General features: G+C 42.3%; 1 protein-coding gene and 1 long non-coding RNA gene across 5 annotated transcripts in view; one reads left to right on the forward strand and one right to left on the reverse strand.

The window, feature by feature from the left end:
- ME3 (malic enzyme 3) overlaps positions 1-12,673 on the reverse strand; it is a 119,862-nt gene extending 107,189 nt beyond the window's left edge. Inside the window, exon 1 of one of the 3 annotated variants that reach the window (XM_048294490.1) lies at positions 12,342-12,670. In XM_048294490.1, coding sequence (XP_048150447.1) covers positions 12,342-12,536 — 195 coding nt within the window. In that variant the 5' untranslated portion in view covers positions 12,537-12,670. Of the gene's footprint in view, positions 1-3,484; positions 3,537-12,341 lie in introns of those variants that run through there. The other 2 variants (XM_048294491.1, XM_048294492.1) reach the window with 2 other exon arrangements.
- Positions 11,994-17,375, forward strand: part of LOC125321513 — a 28,208-nt gene continuing 22,826 nt past the window's right edge. For both annotated transcript variants that reach the window (XR_007201570.1, XR_007201571.1), the window contains exon 1: positions 11,994-12,142. This is a non-coding gene — a long non-coding RNA (uncharacterized LOC125321513). The remainder of the gene's footprint in view (positions 12,143-17,375) is intronic.

Consider the following 17,375-nt stretch of genomic DNA (forward strand, 5'->3'; position numbering starts at 1 on the left):
TTTTTCATTTTATACAATGCATATTTGATGGCATGTATGGGATACAGCACTTGATACATCACATGTGTTTCTAACAGGCTGCGGTAGAGATCAATTTTGATACAGATAAGAGATGTTACAATAAGACAACTGAGCAAACAGGTTTGGTGGCTGGCTGAATGGCGAGGGAATTCATTCAGAGAGACTCATGTTCACTTACAAATGTCCCATGTTACCTTGGGCAAGCTAAATGCAGCTCCCCACTGAAGTACTCCAAAACTAAATGTAAATTATGACAACATGATGCCCCATGACTGCACTATCCTTTCTTGAATGCATATCAGTGATTCAGAAACTGCCCTCCATAACTGATAAGGAATGGAACAGAGTTCAAAAGTGTTTGATGTAATGCAGCAGCGTGTTAGGGATCCAACCTGAATGAATCTTATTAACAAAAAGCAGAAACTGAATGATACATGCCTTGAAAGACCCAAGAATCAGGAATAAGAAATAAGCCACAAATATTTCTCTCAGTCACATTGTTTTCTTTTCTTTTCTTTTTTTTTTTTTTTCCAAGTCTTGATGTTCAAATTCAATAGTTCCTATATTTTGCCACAATCTGGAAACCACAACTGGGGATTATGTCTCTAACCACAGCCCCACTGGATTGAAAAATTAATCTGTGACTCCATTTTAGGCTCAAGTTGGAGAAAATTCTACATAAGTGATGCATTCTAGCTAATTAAGATGCTTCTTAATTTGCAGAGCAATAAAGAAGTACCTTTACAAGTTCTAGTATAATTTCCTTCACCTCTCATTTGTCAGGTGGATTAACAAACATGTATAGAGATGCTCTTCCTAAATAATAAGCTCTGAGATCTACTCTCTCATGTACAGGTATCTCAAGGCATTCCCTCTGTTTCTACCTGGATTTTCTATTGGGGAAAATTATAAGGATTTTGGCTGTTGCCCTGTGATTTCTGAAAGTCCAGGAGCTGGCTCAGAGCTTCAGTCTCACATGATGAGTTAGTCTGCAAGAGGACAGTAAATCCAATGCATCCCAAATATGATCAGCCTCTGCATATGCACAGACTATATGCAAAGGAGATGCTGGATGCCTAGAAGACCCAGATATATGGCCCATCTCATCCAGAGTGGAGATGAGGAATATCTACAATGCACAAAGTTTGTCCAGATGGTCCAGTCACCATGCTCACCACAGATCTGGAAACTCTCACATACTTGCAGCTCCTCAGCTCAAGCCCTCAGCCTCACCTCTCCTAGCAGCATTCTTCTGCCTGGATAGGAAAATGCAATGCTGCCCCAAAGTAAAGGCTGAAGCCACTTTTCAAGAGACATAAAGCACTTTCCAAAGTATAAAATTACTACAAATCTGAAAGAAAAGAGACTCACAGGACTTCAAGCCAATTTGGTTTGGGCCAAATCAGGGTTGACTGCAATCAGCTCAGAGCTTGAGAAAAATTTTCCAGCACTAGGAAAATTAAAACCAGTGATGAACTGACCAGGTGACTCTTTTATCAACAAGTTTATGACTCCTGCAAGCACACTTGATACAATACTGCAGTTCAGAGATTACATTATGATGATGCCAATCAAAGACATTGAGAAAGACTCGAGAACAGTTCCAGCTGTTCACTGTGTCCTAGCAGATCTGTAGCCACGTTCACCAGTGCTCTTCCCTGCTCCAACACAGTGCAATATTTAAGGTCCTGTGAGATGTTATAGTTCTTCTCTGACAAAAAACAAAACCCAAAAAGTTAAAAGCATCTACTTCACTGAATTTGCTATTTCTCAGGAAATATTAATTGAAAACTTCTTGCTCTGTGTTACAAATTGCAGCACAAATATTATGATTCCGTAAGTCAAACAAGATTAATATCCCTCTTTCCCTGCAGGAAATCCTAATAAATGCTACAAGGGTTTCCAGCTTTTCAGGAAGTGAAACTGCTGGACTCTCATACTCTTTTATATTTGGCTTCAGTGGGAAACTCATTTTGCAACTCCATCAAATACCAGTTACATTCCTACAAGGAAAACAGTCCAGCTGCCAGTCAATAGACATTCGACCTTGCAGAGAAACCTGAAAGGCACTTGTACAAAACAACAAGATCTGGTTACAGTTGCACTCTCACTGCCAATTCCATTAAAGCTTATCTTTAAAATGTAATGAGCTTTTTAAAAGTGGCCAACGCCAAAACCATTTTACAGCAGCAGCCAGAGCCTTGCTGCTGCTTTCCAGCGCCTTCCCATCATTTTTTCTATTTATATGAGAAATTACTTTGTTATCTTATAACTCCAAATACAGTTAACATGCTAAATACAAAACAATTACTTGCCTCTAGGGAGAGTGGCCCAGTTTCAGCAAGCATGAGTCATTCTGCTTTCATAAACCCACCCCATTACCCTTGACCAGCGGACATTTGGAAGGTCACAGTTCAAAGGCACTTTCGTAAATTTTATTAAACTACAAGAACTCTGCAGGCCAGCTTCAAGCTCTTCTAGGCATCTCACTTAGTGCTGTTGTTTTTCTTCCAGCAGCTCTTGTGAAGAAGTCCAGATCTTCTTGCCTAAACGCCAGAGGACAACTTCTGGCTTTGGAAAGGCATCACTGAGTGGGTCACTCCAAAGCTCTTATGGAAGATGAATGCGTTTAGGCACACAACAGTAAAATAGAGAGTACTAATAAGTACTTTTGCTTTTTGGGACACACAACTGTGGGAGCAGCTGGAGCCTTCAGGGGATTCTCTATCAGTAGAAATTGATATTATTGATAAATTCCATTTTTGCTTTGAGACCTTGGCTTAAATAATCAGTAAGCACAATTTTTCACATACGCTTTCATTTTAATTACCATTTATTAAGAGAGCAAGATGATGAAATTTCACACTAGACTACCTTTAACCTTAACATTTTGTCATGAAAATGACCTTGTATCTTGAATGGTGCAGCTGCTTACTCCTAAATTGAAAAAAAGGCTCAATCTAAAGTTGACTAGAGTTAACAGAAACCCTTCCAATGACTTAAGCCTATGCTGCCCCTTAGAAACCAAAGAGCAATGCTCAGGCAGGGCTCTGTGCTGTTGCAAGCATTTTTTTCCCCCTAGACATAAGCCAGTAAAAGCTGCTGGCATCAGCACATGGAGTGAAAGGCATGTTCCACATCTCCTTCAAATAAATACTGCTGCACATCACAACCTGGGCAAGTTACCAAACCTAAGAGGAATCTGCTGCATGTGTGCAAATGAGCAACAAGTCACAGCGGTATGTGCACTGAAAATCCTCACAACTTGAGACAAAAAAAATTCTTTTATTTTACCTTAACCTTTGAACAACTATTTCTGTGTAATTTACTGGACAAGCTTGTGAGACACCAATGGCAGCCAATCCACTAGTGACTATAAAGTAGCAGAAACTGCAGAACAAGCCTCTCTACATTAAGACCAGCAGTAAATTCCACTTGAAAAGTTTTCTTTAGAGTCACCTACCTGGAGCACATGGTCACATATATCATTGCTTTTCATGGCTTTCATACATCAAGCCAATGTATCTGCCGGGCACTAGGGGAAAAGAGAAGTTTTCAATTCTTCTTCCCAATATCCTCATCACTTCAAGTACTTTGGGATCCTCCCCCACAAACTCTGTGTGTCTTGCCCGGAAAACACCCAAACTGCTAGACTATTTAAGTACAAGTGTCTTTCACACTTCTGCAACCATTGCACAACACTTTTCCCTAAGAGTAGTGTCTGCTGGAATTCAGACTTTATGCACACTGCACTACTGCAAATGACTTTCTCTTGCAGCAGTCTTTCGCTAAATTTTAAAGAGGTTCTGTCATAAAAAAATAAAATCTAAAAAAACAGGAGATACAATTTTTAGATTTTTTTTCTTCCCCAGTAGTCAGATTGAGCACTGCAGCAAATAATTTTTGTTACTTTTCTCATTTTATGGCTAGACCTAGAAACCTTCATACAGTATTGAGGGAAAGAAGGGTCTTGACCTTCCAATAATTTTGATCAAGGAACCTAATTTACAGAGGCAGTTGTTTTATCACAGAAATTAGCTACAGACACAAATGACAACATGAAGACATCTAATTCCCCATGAGGTAGGAAATGGCTAAAAGGGAGAAGTTTCTGGCTTGGGGCGGGGTGGGTGGGTGGGGGGGGAATGTGTTTGGGATTCCTTGTCGGATTTCTTTGTTTGTTTGTTGGACCAACTAATCTAGCTGGGGATAAGAAAAACTGAGTTGATAAAAGAAGGGCTATGAACATGAAAATCCCTGAACTGACTTCTCCCCTTCTCCCCCCCCACCTCCTCCCCCCCAAATCTTTTGGCACAATAAAACAGATTATCTCTTGCTCCCTGCTTACACACTTAGACCATCTTAGACAACAGAAACCCTTAGTAATCTGGACACTTTAAAAAATGACAGGATTTGGCAGTTTAATCCATTCTCTCGCTTGCAAATAATCACAGCTAAAATCACCTGCAGGTTTAATATCAAACCATTCAAATGAAGATTAAACAGAATTTAAGTTTCCATAATGAATTTAACACTAGGCAAAGTGACAAATCTATTAGCCCAGCCAAAGAGAAAAAGTTCAAGACATCTTGTCCAGGAGAACATAACACTGTTGTTTTTGAAATAACCAATTTCTTCCAATCTTTAGAAACACAATAAAGTCTTAACTACATGTTTTATGAGGCTGAACACAGCTAATCCATATGGACCTACTATAAAACAGATGTACCACTTTTTAAGATAGACATACAGAATTTTCTAAGGTGTGGAGCTAATCTTTTTTTATATATAAAACAGAGACATTTTTTGAAAATCTGTTTCAGTTCTGTGGTTCCACATGTTGAAAAAGGTTACATGTGCAACCGAGAGCTGCAAAGTAGAAAATGTTGATATGCAGAGAACTTTTGCATTGGCCTTATTTTCTTTGTCACAAACATAGTCTGCTCAATTCCTGTCTTAGTTTTGTGTTTGGCAGCTGCAGAACTATAAAAAGCTTTGCCATTTAAAACATTTTTAGAAGAATGATATTGTATTAGGGTGACAATACGGAAGTCATTTATCAAAATGTCACATTGTCTGGGGAGATAGATAGCAAGTGTCACCCCTGGGCCTCAAACAGAAGGTTAAAAAATTAAAAACATGCCCATCATCTCTACTAGAGCACACTATAAACTGAAAGTAGTCAAGTTTGCTGTTGTGCTAAGCCTTCTATTGAAAGAGAGAGAATTTCAACAGTGTTTATTCTCTCCCAAGCACCAAGGCCTGTCTGACCTGCTCACAACAGCTCAAAAGCTAAGTCTGTCCCAAAAGAATTTACTTGGGTGAGCGCTACAGTAGGCTGTTCAAGGTTTGGTAGCAGGTCTGTATGTCAGTGAGAAAAAGACAGAAAAATAAGTAACAGAGGAAAAGAAAGAGACAAAGCAAAACCCAAGCCAACAAACAAAAAAAACCCCAACAAAATCGGACAATCTATAGAACTGCATGTCATTTAATCAGAGAGAGGTACAGGCAAGGCTTCTCCTGTGCAGGGCAGCATCCAGTTTTCAGCTACTGCAGGCATGTGCATTGGCAGCTCTCCTATCAAGCTCGAGGCCCAAACTCTGCAAGGGGCTCAGTGCTAGAAATGCCAGACTGCTGCCTGTATGGGGGCACATGGTGGCAGAGGCTCTCTTTGAAGTGAAGAATGAAGAAAACACCTAAAGTACAGGAGAGCTGTCAAAAGGTATGTTTGCACAGCATCTCCCATCAGCCAGGCAAGTGAGGTGGGGCAGGAAGGTAGATCAGCATCATTTAGAGCAAGTCAGAGAAAGAAAACTATCGCAAAGCCCTGGAGGAACCTAAATACTACAAAAACTCATAACTGTCCCACCTTCAGCAAGGGGTACCAAGAGAGAACAGTTATTCATTAAAGAACAACCTTTCCTTTCTCAGCTCTGAATGAAGGTCAGTAACAGCTGACCAGCGTGTTCTTCTGGGTGTGGCTGCTGCAGAAGCTAAAGAGCAATTCAATTTACATTCTCTTAATCCAAAATCAAGTCAAACGGAATTAGCTCTAGGTCCAGTTTTGTTTAGCAAATGCCAGATCTAACACACCATAACCAAAAATTCAGGGGTCACAATCTGCCACACAGCACTACAGAGCTGCCAGCCCCATCTCTAGCAGGTACCTTACTGCATGTCCAATCCATCTGAAACCAAAACTGAGCCACAGACTATAGCTCTTCACTTCATCTTGGGGTTCAGCAGTGCTTTTCAGCACCTCCAGCTGAATCATCACTAATTCTGAGGAGCACAAATGACTCATCTCAACGCAGACCAGTGCACAGTCTCTAACATCAGTGACGTCATGTCGTGCTACTTACGTGGGGCAAAGCTTGGAGTCTGCCAAGGTCAGTGGGGTACAGACCGTTTACCCCACAGATAACATGCTCAGTCTTCCTGCCAACATCTACAGTGGTTCCAAAGTAATCAACTAGTAGTTTACCCCACATTTTACTAGATGCAAGGAATAGAAATGTGAACAAGCTGTAATATTCAGCACTAAATCCATTCTAACTGCAACAATATCAATTTTCACACTCTTCACCAATGAGTTTGTGTTACCCATGTGCAAATTTTATTCAAGTGCCAGAAAAGCTTAGTCCATCCTATGAAACCAGAGCCACATGCCTGATGTAAGGATTAAGTCTTCTCCAAAAGAAAGGGCATGATAAAAAGAAAGCAACATAAGCAGCTGCCAAACTGATGAATTTCCTCAACTTAAAGGCAATTCTAATGGTATTTTTACAACATTTTCAGAAAACAGAAAGAAGCATTTTGTTCCAAAACCAATTTATTTTTATTAAAATCTTATACTGAGTGCAAGCATAAACTCAGCACTTATAAAAGCTGTCCAACCAATGCTTCCAAGACTTCTCAATCACATTTATAAGGGCAAAAGGGAAAACAAGAACCAATATATTGCTGGGCTAGTACAGCACAGAGGCAGGGTCTGCATCTTACCCTCACAGCAACAGACATCCTATGCACTTCCAAGCTTTTCCATGGGAGGTCTACTCCCAAAGCATTAGTAGCATCCCAAAGGGGAGAGCAACAGTGCTGGCAAGAGGTTATGCAGACAGACAGGAAGGCAGATGGTCTCCTGGTTTGGCTATGACAAGGGAGAGGAACTGGAATCCAGGCTGGGGGAGCAAAGGGACTTTGGCAGGCTGCTGCTAATACCAGAAGCACCAACAGATTTAGTCTGGGCTCAGTCTGCTGACCACACCATAACAACAAGTTCTTTGGCATCAAAACATTAGGAAATGTCCTTGCCAAAAGACAGTTTGGACTCAGAAAAATAAATGATTGACACTAACACCGAGCAAACAAAAATGAAAGTTCACATGTCAAGATGATGACCAAAACAAATCTGAGCAATCATATTTCCAGAACACCATCACATTTGCCAAAATATTTGGCCAAAGCTCATCTCCTTGAAATTTGTTTCCATTGAAGTCATGGGGGATACATACACCTTGGCTTGACTAATGAAGTGCTAACATGAAAAGAGCCTCTCTGTTCTGGGCACCATCGAAGGATCATCCCAATGCACAGTGCTCTAGCTCACTCACATTTCAACTCTAGAGTATTTAGAACCTGATTTGACAAAAAGCCTTCTCTCAGCTATAGTTTCACTTGGGTCTAAAACTGCAGGGTTTGGCCATGAAAGTGTCTTATTTGATATCTCTAGAAACACAATAGTACCATGAGGTCAGTTCATGTACATGAGCATCCTGTCTCCAGCAGCAGCCACAAGCAAATAATACAGGTTAATAGGATACTCTTCCACTGCACTCTCCCATCCTTTCATCATTTTCAGTGTGGGGACTTTCTAAGCCAGGTGTTTTTTTAGTGCAGTTAGTAATTCCCAGTGTATTTCTTTTCCCTAAATTGACTTGTTCAGTCTAAAATTTGTCCCCTGAAACTTGCTCAAATACTTATGGGCTCCTGAAAAAATATGAGGGGAACCTCTAAACTCTGTCCACCTCATACTCTTCCTTTGCAAAACACGAACAGATGGCAAGTTAACAAATGCTGGAAGGCACACATTTAAAGCCCTGTGCATCACCCAGTAGTTATGTGTCTATCCAGACCTAAAGCTAGCCAAGTGAAAACTCCAGCTGCAAGAAAAACTCCAGTTGTAAATCCACAACCTTGTGGATTTAGAGAGATTCACTACTTTGAAAACAGAATCCTGCCTCGATTTGATCTTGCCACCTGCCATTTCAGACACACTGCTCTTGTGCTGATTACTAATTTTCTTTAGATCCAATCATTTTACAAATCCACCTAATTTTAGCTCTGCTTCACCACAGCTGCCAATTGCAGCAGTGTGCAAGATCATACAGTTTGTTTCTCAGCAGCAGTGGCAAATTACTGACACTATTCAAAGAACCCTCAGTTAGCTCAATTTCAATCCCTGCAAAGCTGAAGGACAAACAACCTTTCTGCATTTTAATCAATGTATACAGCAGTACATTCCAAAAATGCTGCAGAAACCTACAGCAATTCTTTAAGGTTTCATTCTTACTGATCCAGACTAGTAATTTTGTTTTGTTGGTTGGTTTTTTGGTTTTGGTTTTTTTGGTTTTTTTTTGGTAATTCATTACGACATTCCATGAAAAACAATGGAGAGCATGCATGCACATCAGAAGAGTAGAGAGTATTATCCAGATGTACTCAGAGACCACAAAGTCAGATCCCTGCGCTGCACTTGCAGGAAAGTTTAATGGATTATCTCAACCCTTCAAATAGGGCAATATCCTGCCACTCCGAAAACAAACTGTGACCTGCAGTGCTGCATCTGTTTACGATGGCAGATCTCCAAGCAGGCATGATTTATCTCAAAAGAGGGCTTCCAGAAAAATGCAAGAAGTGTCATCAACCTTCCAGTCAGATGTCATCTACAAAGTTACAGTCAATTTTGGACATGACAAGATTTTTGAGTCCCTGAAGGAGTGTGGTCAAAATGGAAATTGTCCAGCTCAGCCTGTTTGTTAAAATACAGAAAAGGTATATGACGGAGTCCCTGGAAAAACTGGGAATCATGAGAGGCACATCTGAGATGAGCAGAACTGCATAAATCTTAAGAACTGACAGCAGTGTTAGAGGGAACACAACATGGCCTTGACCACACCAAACACAAGGCAGCTTTGATAAATAAGGTAGTGGGTAAGGGAAGTCCCATCTTTCCTCCCAGGGTCTGAGCATCGAATTAGCTTTTCACAAGGCTGAGGCCCCAGAGTAGAACAGACTCATTTCTCAGCAAGTCCAGTTTTCATTGGATCACCACAGAACACTGTTACCTGTGCTCTGTGGTTATCTGACATTCCTAACACTTCTAGGTTTTCTAATTTTGCAGCGTTCAAAGTCTGGAAAAGAACTACTTCATAAAGCACTTCATAAAAATGTGACAAGTTTTTCACCCTCCTATTATTTCTGAGACTCTTCAGTCAACTAAAAACAACTGCTATTGCCTTTTAAAACTGCAAGTACCTGTTAGAAGAATGCTGATGTTTCCGAAGTCCCATCCTTGGATTAAACATGGGCTGTCACACTTCACAACACAAGGAAGAACAGTATCTGAATTGTGCAGTAGTAACAAATGTAGTACATAGTAAGCAAAGACCAAAGGAAAGAAACAACTGCAAATTTAATAAATCAGTAACTAGTTTTTGGATTTATTTTTCTTCTTCTTCTCAGGCAGCTTTGGAAACCAGGGGAACTTCTCAGAGGACAGCCTGCTTTTATTTCTACTAATATTTAGGATATTACAGGGGACCTGTCAGCAGCAGATTTTGAGTCTACTTCTTCTTCAACCTATTAAGCAAGCAAAGCCTTGGATAGATAACCTCAGACTGTAAATCTGTCTGCAATTCTGCTGAAGGGACAGTGTTCTTCATTGAATAAATACCACACACTTCAGAGCTTTAGACTGACAGCCTTAACTTCATCCAAAAGCTATAAAACAGCCAGGGTATTGACTAAAGCAGCAAAACACTTGTTGCCTGAAGTCTCACTTCTGAAAATATTTTTCAGAGGTTCTTGGAGAGATGTAAGGAATATTCCCTGCAGAGCTGCTTTCAATCAGTTGAAAATTTAGATTAAAGTGAAATCTGCTGCGGAAAAACATCAATGACCCCCTGCCCGCATTTAGTTACCAAAGGGGTAAACAGCAATTGCTATGTGGGGAGAGTACAACAGCTGAAAACCTACCAAATTTAGGGATCTCTGATTTGGATTTACCCCACTGCAGCACAGCAGACCAAAGGGCTATCAATCCCATGCTGACAACACACGAACTGCCTGAAACACACCATTTCAGCTGAACACAGGTAAGTCTTCAGAGGCTACGACGAACTGTTAAGAGCCACAGAGGAACTGGAGTCTCTTTAGAAAAGTCTGGAAGGAGGTGTTGAGTGTTTAGTAATGACTGGTTACCTAGGTGCATACACAGGCAACCCATATCTCTTACCACAGGTGTTAGCCATCTCTGTCTTCACTTGGATGCTCTGCAGATGATTATATCAGTGACTGTAAGGTCTGCACTGACTGAGGAACATAACAAACAGCAAACACCCAGGCTGGAGACCAGCTGGGAGACTTCCCATGGCAAATTAAACATGGCACACTACAGTACATTTTTCCTCTAACAGAAACCGTTTTCGACCCTTCTCTCCACATGGATAAAAATTCCATTTAGACGTCAAGAAAAATAGTTTATTTCACTGTGAGGTGGGAAAATACTTTAGAAAAGCCTCAGTTCTGAAAATTATGAAAGAGGACTTTCAAAATCTGCTTCTGCATCAGCCAGACCTATTTAAAATAGGTGATAGATTCAACTGTTTGTGTTTTATTATTGCACTACACTGAGGAAAGGTCAAAGTATTAATTTTTCAGTTCAAATCAATATATGCAAGAAAACTAGAAACATTAGCTATGTCACTCTTTGTAACTATCACGAAGCACCCATCAAAACCTCTTAATGCTGACAAATTGCTGTTATTTATGACACAGTTGGCAGTCCCTCTTCTCTTCAGCCTTACAGACAGGCACTGTATAATGATTCAAACCGGACTGCCTACAAAGATGTTGCATATTCAGTAATATCCAGTGTCATCGCATGCCTCGGTCCTTTGGGATTCATCCCTGTGGATGCTGAAATGGTACCAAAAGACGCAGCCCAATGTACAGCACCCTACACAAAGTAAAAGTGGTCATCCAAAGGGTCTTCAGTCTGGAAGACAACATAGGAGGCTCATGTACTGGATAACTGCATATGAAGCATATGACAAATAGTCACAGCCCAATCAATCAATTTCAATACCATGTTTAATATCTGCTCATTTTTGATAATTAATGCACTTGTAGTTATTTCTAGTAACATTAACACAAGAAAGTAGAACCCAGCATTCTTGAGTCTGACATATTTGATCCCAAAATTGGCACCCAGATTATTTTTTTCCCTTCAAAGGATGGAAAGGGATAGACAAGCAGTGTAGAGTTAAGTTATGGGGTCTCACTTTACATGCTTTGTAGACTTTGGAGGAAGTTTTCAGCAAAATCATTAATTTTTATTTTTATTATTATAACCGTGTTGTTAATGTTTCCACAGTATTGAGAACAAATACATCTTCAGTCCAGCGAGAAGCTGCCTTGGTAGTGGAGCACACACTGCTATGCATATGCTCTGAAAGGAAGACTTAAGAACAACCACACATGCTTGTTTTAACATGAAGGTGTAAATGGCCCGTTTCACTGCAACATGTGCCAAACAATACATATATATATATATGTATATATATATATATAAAACCCACGTTATTTATATATAAAAATAACCCAGGTTTTGGCATTGGATTTTGAGGAGAAGCCGTGTTTTCTCCATACCAATTTTTTGTGCTTTCAAGCAAACAGCTTCAGTTCCCAGGCAAAGGCACTTCTGCCCTGCCCAGACTCTCTCAGTGTCACTGCGGCAGCAGGACAGCGGTCAGAGGGGAGGCAGGTGCCCGACTCCACAGGAGGCTGCGGAACCGCGCCAGCAGCTGAACACCCATCACACATCCCGTGCTCTGTTCAGGTAAACCTACGGCCGCGCCCCCTCCCCGGCATTTCAGCCCTTTGGGAGCGGAGCCGCTCCCTGGGGACGGTCACGGGTGACACTGCCACGGCGCCCGCAAACCGGGACACCTGCGATCCAGGCCCTTCCCCACGCCCGCTGCCCTCCCCGTGGCCCGGGCCGCGCAAGACCCTGGAACACCCCCGCCAAAGGTACCCACCTTGTTGAGGTGAGGGTTCCTGGTGATGTCGTAGCCTCGCTTCTTGACGGCCAGGGCGCGGCCGGGGCCGGCCGGGGTGCTGCTCCCTGCCTGGCAGCTGCGGACCCGGGTGACGGCGAGCAGGAGCGGCCCCCGGCCGGCCCCCACCATCCGCAGCAGGCGGCGGACGCAGACCCCGCCGCACACCGGCACCATCGTCCCGCTGGTCCTGCGAGAGGGAGCCCGGCGGGGCTGGGCGGGCTCGGCCCGGCCCAGGCGTGCCCTGCCCAGGTGAGCCCGGCGCGGTGCACCCACCGAAGCGAAAGGAAACCCAGGAAGCAGATCCCGCCGCAACCCCGCCGCGGCCGCCCCTCCGTTACCTGTTAAGGATCAGCCGGCGGCGCAGGGGAGGGGGAACCGGCCCGGGCCCGCCCCCGCCGGGGACAGCGGCCCGCCCGCCCCGGGACCCGGCGGCCGTGCGGCGGGAGCGGGGCTGCCCGGCCGCGGCATCGCGGTCCTCGCCCCCCCTGTATCCGCACTGTCGCCATGAGCCGCGATAAAGGGCTCTCTTCGGGGGAGAAGAGCCGCGGCCCCGCGGCGGGTGGGCGCTGCAGCGCCTGGGGACCCTGGACAAGGACACGGGACCCCAGCGGGACACGGAGCAGGGCAGGGGAGCAGAGCTGCTCGGAGGAGTTAGTGCTTAAGGAGCATCTTCAAAGAACTTTTCAGTCCAGGAGTATGGATAGCTGTAGTTTGTTAGGCATTTCAAGCCACATATAATCCATGAATTCTCTATGTGAAATTTATATACAATGTATATTATACATATAATGTACATACTAATGTATGTAGTTATATAATATATATAAACTATATTTCTTTATATTGTAATTATGTATTTACTGAAGAAGGCAGGTCACCGCATCTTTTTTTTTTCTTCTCAATAAATGAGCTCTTTTATCCTTTAAAATGGTGAAAACATCACCACTACTATCACCACTACCACTTCTACAAAAAAACCAGTGCCCTGATCACGGCCACAAAAGAGCAGAAGGTTCACGTTCAATTTCATCTTCAAAAGATCACTGCTCCTGTACCTGCGCCCCCATCATGAAGGTCAGGTCTGTTTTGCTAGAGGGATGCTCTCCAGCTTCTCCTTTCATTAGTGTTGCTGTCTGCAGGTGTATTTTTTAATATGCTTTAATATATTTGTAGATAAATGATACAATCCATGCAGAAAAAAATAGATTGCAGAGCAAAAGATGATGACTAGATGGAAATGATTGTTTTTCCTTGCCTTGCCTCTAAGCACACAATAGAATAGGATACACTGTTGCAGTTCAATTCCACAGCCTTCTGATTTCTCCCTAAAGAGTACATGGCTTCATGCATTGTTTTCGGTGTGCTCAGGATATTTACACTTCTGCTGTAAGCAATTACTATATTCAAACCTCATACTTGAGGACTGTGACAACTTAATAACTACTAAAACGAGAGGGGGGAAAAACTCCTGTAAGTGAGGTAGTTTGTCTGGTCTTTGGGTCTTTCCCTGAAAAATTGGTTATAAATGGAGACACACTCCTGGGGAGACCCAGACAGTGGAGAAAAGGAATATGTGCATCACTGAGGCCAGATTATGATCAGGGTGATTGTTAGTGCATAGAAGACACAAGAAGAAATATACCACTATTCTTTCTCTTTTTTTTTGTGTAGCTATAAACTGGAAAAATCTTGAGATTTTGATTTCCTGAGGAACAGTTTGCATAAAAGCCATGTCAATATCATGCCAGCTTGTCAAAGCTTTCCTCATCCCACCAGCCAGTTGGAGCACCAGCCACCATGTTGGTACTCTGAGGTCTTCATGGCCTCCTCTGGACTTGCTCCAACAGGTCCACATCCTTCTTATGTTGGGGGCCTAGAACTGCAGCACTCTGGGTGGGGTCTCATGAGAGTGGAGTAAAGGGGAGAATCACCTCCCCTGACTGCTGGTCACATTGCTTCTGATGCAGCCCGGGAATGCAGGCAGGGGAGTGGAGAAATCATTTGCCTCGGGCTACACAGCAGGTCAAACGGCAAAGGTGGGGATTCCTACACAGCCCTTCTGCAATCGATTGGCAAAAAGTGCAAGATGAGGAGTAAAGGGAGTGCTTTATCTGTAGTGTCTCATTTCTAGATGGGCTGCAGAAATGGCTGCAAATATGATCTCCCATTATTGACTGCTGAGGTTATAGGACAGAGTTATTTTTAACAAGTGCACAGGATTTGAAGCATTTTTGGCTCATGCACACACTGCCGCAGGAAGATATCTTCACGTATATATGCTATTGTTACTGCGTGGACTCTTTCACATACTTCATTTCCTTAATTTTAAAATTCTACCTGATGTGCTTCTCAGAGCAGGGATGTATTATATATTTTGAAGTGTAAAAATAAATTTTTCTCTGCAGCCACAAATTGTCTCCCTACTTTTGTGCAGCCACTGAATAGTGCCTTGCAGGGGCCATCTCATCTTTTACCTCCTATTGGCTGACAGTAGCCATCAAACCGACTTTTTCATCTCTGTGAGAAATAAATTACAAATGCTGGGCCTCTAAAATTTACCTGGCACTGCAAAATAAAGCTTGAATCTGATTTAGATTCATTATCTCCAAGCTGCAGAGTGCTTGCTGTCAGATGCACATGAATGTACTTTGTCCAATGTGCAAACCTCTCTTGAATGCAAATTGGATAAAAGAGATAGTCGAATCCTTGATTAAAAAACTAGAAAGAACATTACAGAAGAAGCCATAAAAGCAATGAAATGAACACTTATATTCATCATTGAGGTCTTAGGATTTTATTTAAGCTATCTTTCAGCAGCAGGAAGGAAACAATGCTTTGTGGAGTAGGATTCCATATACACTTGGGGATTTGAGAGTTGCTACAAAAAGCAATTGAAATTACAAAGCCTGCTAGAAGACCCAATCTATACCTCCAGTAATTTAAGAAACCTCTTTGTGCCATGGCCTTGCATTTAACAGTTTGGCATCTAAGAGAATGCCAATGAAATACTCTTTAAACTTACCAGAGAATGAATCTCTGACATATAAAGTAGAATTGTATATTCTTCTATGGCATTATCTTTCCTCTCACGAAATGAATTGAGCTGCAGTTATAAACTTTCATTGTAGTGATTTTCAAATCAGATACCTTGAGAATTCCTGGCATTGTGCAGCCATGTATCCCCTGGTTTATTAGATTTTGCACAGACTATATACTATTCAGACTGTTAATTTAAATTCATTGTGACATGAGAAGCCTAACACAACAGGAGTTGTGAGTTTGAGTTGGGACCACTCTGTACAAAAATAGTGGCTAGAAAAACTATAGGTGCTGTAGAAGACTCTGGAGCCAACTGGATCACAGATAGAATCACGGAGTCATGTAGATTCGAAAAGACCTAAAATCATTGAGTCCAGTTTTATCCTAACACTGCCAAGTCCACCACTAAACCATGTCCCTACATACTACATCTATATGACTTTCAAACACCTACAGGGATGGTGAGTGAACCACTTCCCTGGGCAGCCTGTTCCAGTGCTTGATCACCTTTCAGTAGAGAAACTTTTCCTAGTTTCTAATCTGAACCTCCCCTGGTGCAACTTGAGGCCGTTTCCTCTGGTCATGTCACTTGTTACTTGGTAGAAGAGACTGACCCCTACATCACTACACCCTCCTTTCAGGGAGGCGTAGAGAGTGAGAAGGTCCCCCCTGAGCCTCCTTTCCTTCAGGCTAAACACTCCCAGCTCCCTCAGCTGCTCCTCATCAGACCTGTGCTCCAGACGCTTCCCCAGCTCCGTTGCCCTTCTCTGGACACGCTCCATCACCTCAATGTCCTTCTGGTAGTGAGGGGCCCAAAAGTGAACACAGGATTCGAGGTGTGGCCTCACCAGTGCCCAGTACAGGGAGACAGTCACTGCCCTGGTCCTGCTGGGATTTGAAGACACCCCAGGGATCATTGTGCCGACCTTCCCCAAGTGCAAGCAATTATATACTTGATGTTTAATCCACAAGGATTCACAAAAGTCTGTTTAGGATGCAGCAGCCCCAGAACCCTTCTGTTCACCTCTAACAAACACAAGACCCAAGGTTACAGATAGAATGTCACAGATGATTGCATGCTTCCATAAAATAGCAGATCCCTGCAATGAGAGATCAATCCTCTCTGGTCTTAAAAATCCTTATTCCTGCAGCCTGTCCCATGTAGTGAAGTTCAAAGGGGTTTTTTGTTAAAAATAAGTAGAGTTAATGCCACTATGCTAACTCCATATTTTTTCATACACATTACAGACGGAGGGACATGCAGAGGATTCTTGTTCATGGTCACATACTCAGACAGTGATGGAGCTGGGAACAGCATCCATACATCCTGGCTGTCATTCCCTTGCTTACTCTGTCTTCTATCACTAGGCTGCCTTTGTCACAGTTTACTTCCTTGTCGTATGCTCTCATGTTGTTATTCTTCAGCCGTGAGAGACTGTTCTACACTGTCATCCAGACAAAAAACATCTGCAGTTATGCAATTAAGGCCTTAATCAGACTTCTGGACCTCTTTCCTGGCTTTAGCTAATTTTAAGGGATAACGATGATGGTTTATACTTACACCTCTTAAAATGAGATAAACACACTTCAGTCAATAAATTCTCCCTTCCTCTCTAATTCAAATGCTGTCTTGTTGTTGTTGTTTTACTCCCATCTTACTACATATGTCCTAAGCACTGCAGTAGCTCTGTAGTGCACAAGCATGATCCTCAGTGTCCAAAGTCTTGAAGAGAAATGGACAGAACAGCAACAATAATGCACTCATTAAACATCTCAATAGTGATATACAAGCATTTAATGTTGATTTATTTTAAAAATAATTTTCTCATAGGCATAGGCTTCAAGCTTCCTCCCATAGAAGGTAGCATAGATTTTACAGCTGGCTTCAATAGGACTTAAATACTGCTATAGTCCAGCTATAAATTTTAGACATATTTTAAATTTAAAAATAGTTCCATATACAGTGCAAGAGTA

Source organism: Corvus hawaiiensis, chromosome 2 (assembly GCF_020740725.1).
Source record: "Corvus hawaiiensis isolate bCorHaw1 chromosome 2, bCorHaw1.pri.cur, whole genome shotgun sequence".
Lineage (NCBI taxonomy): Eukaryota > Metazoa > Chordata > Aves > Passeriformes > Corvidae > Corvus > Corvus hawaiiensis.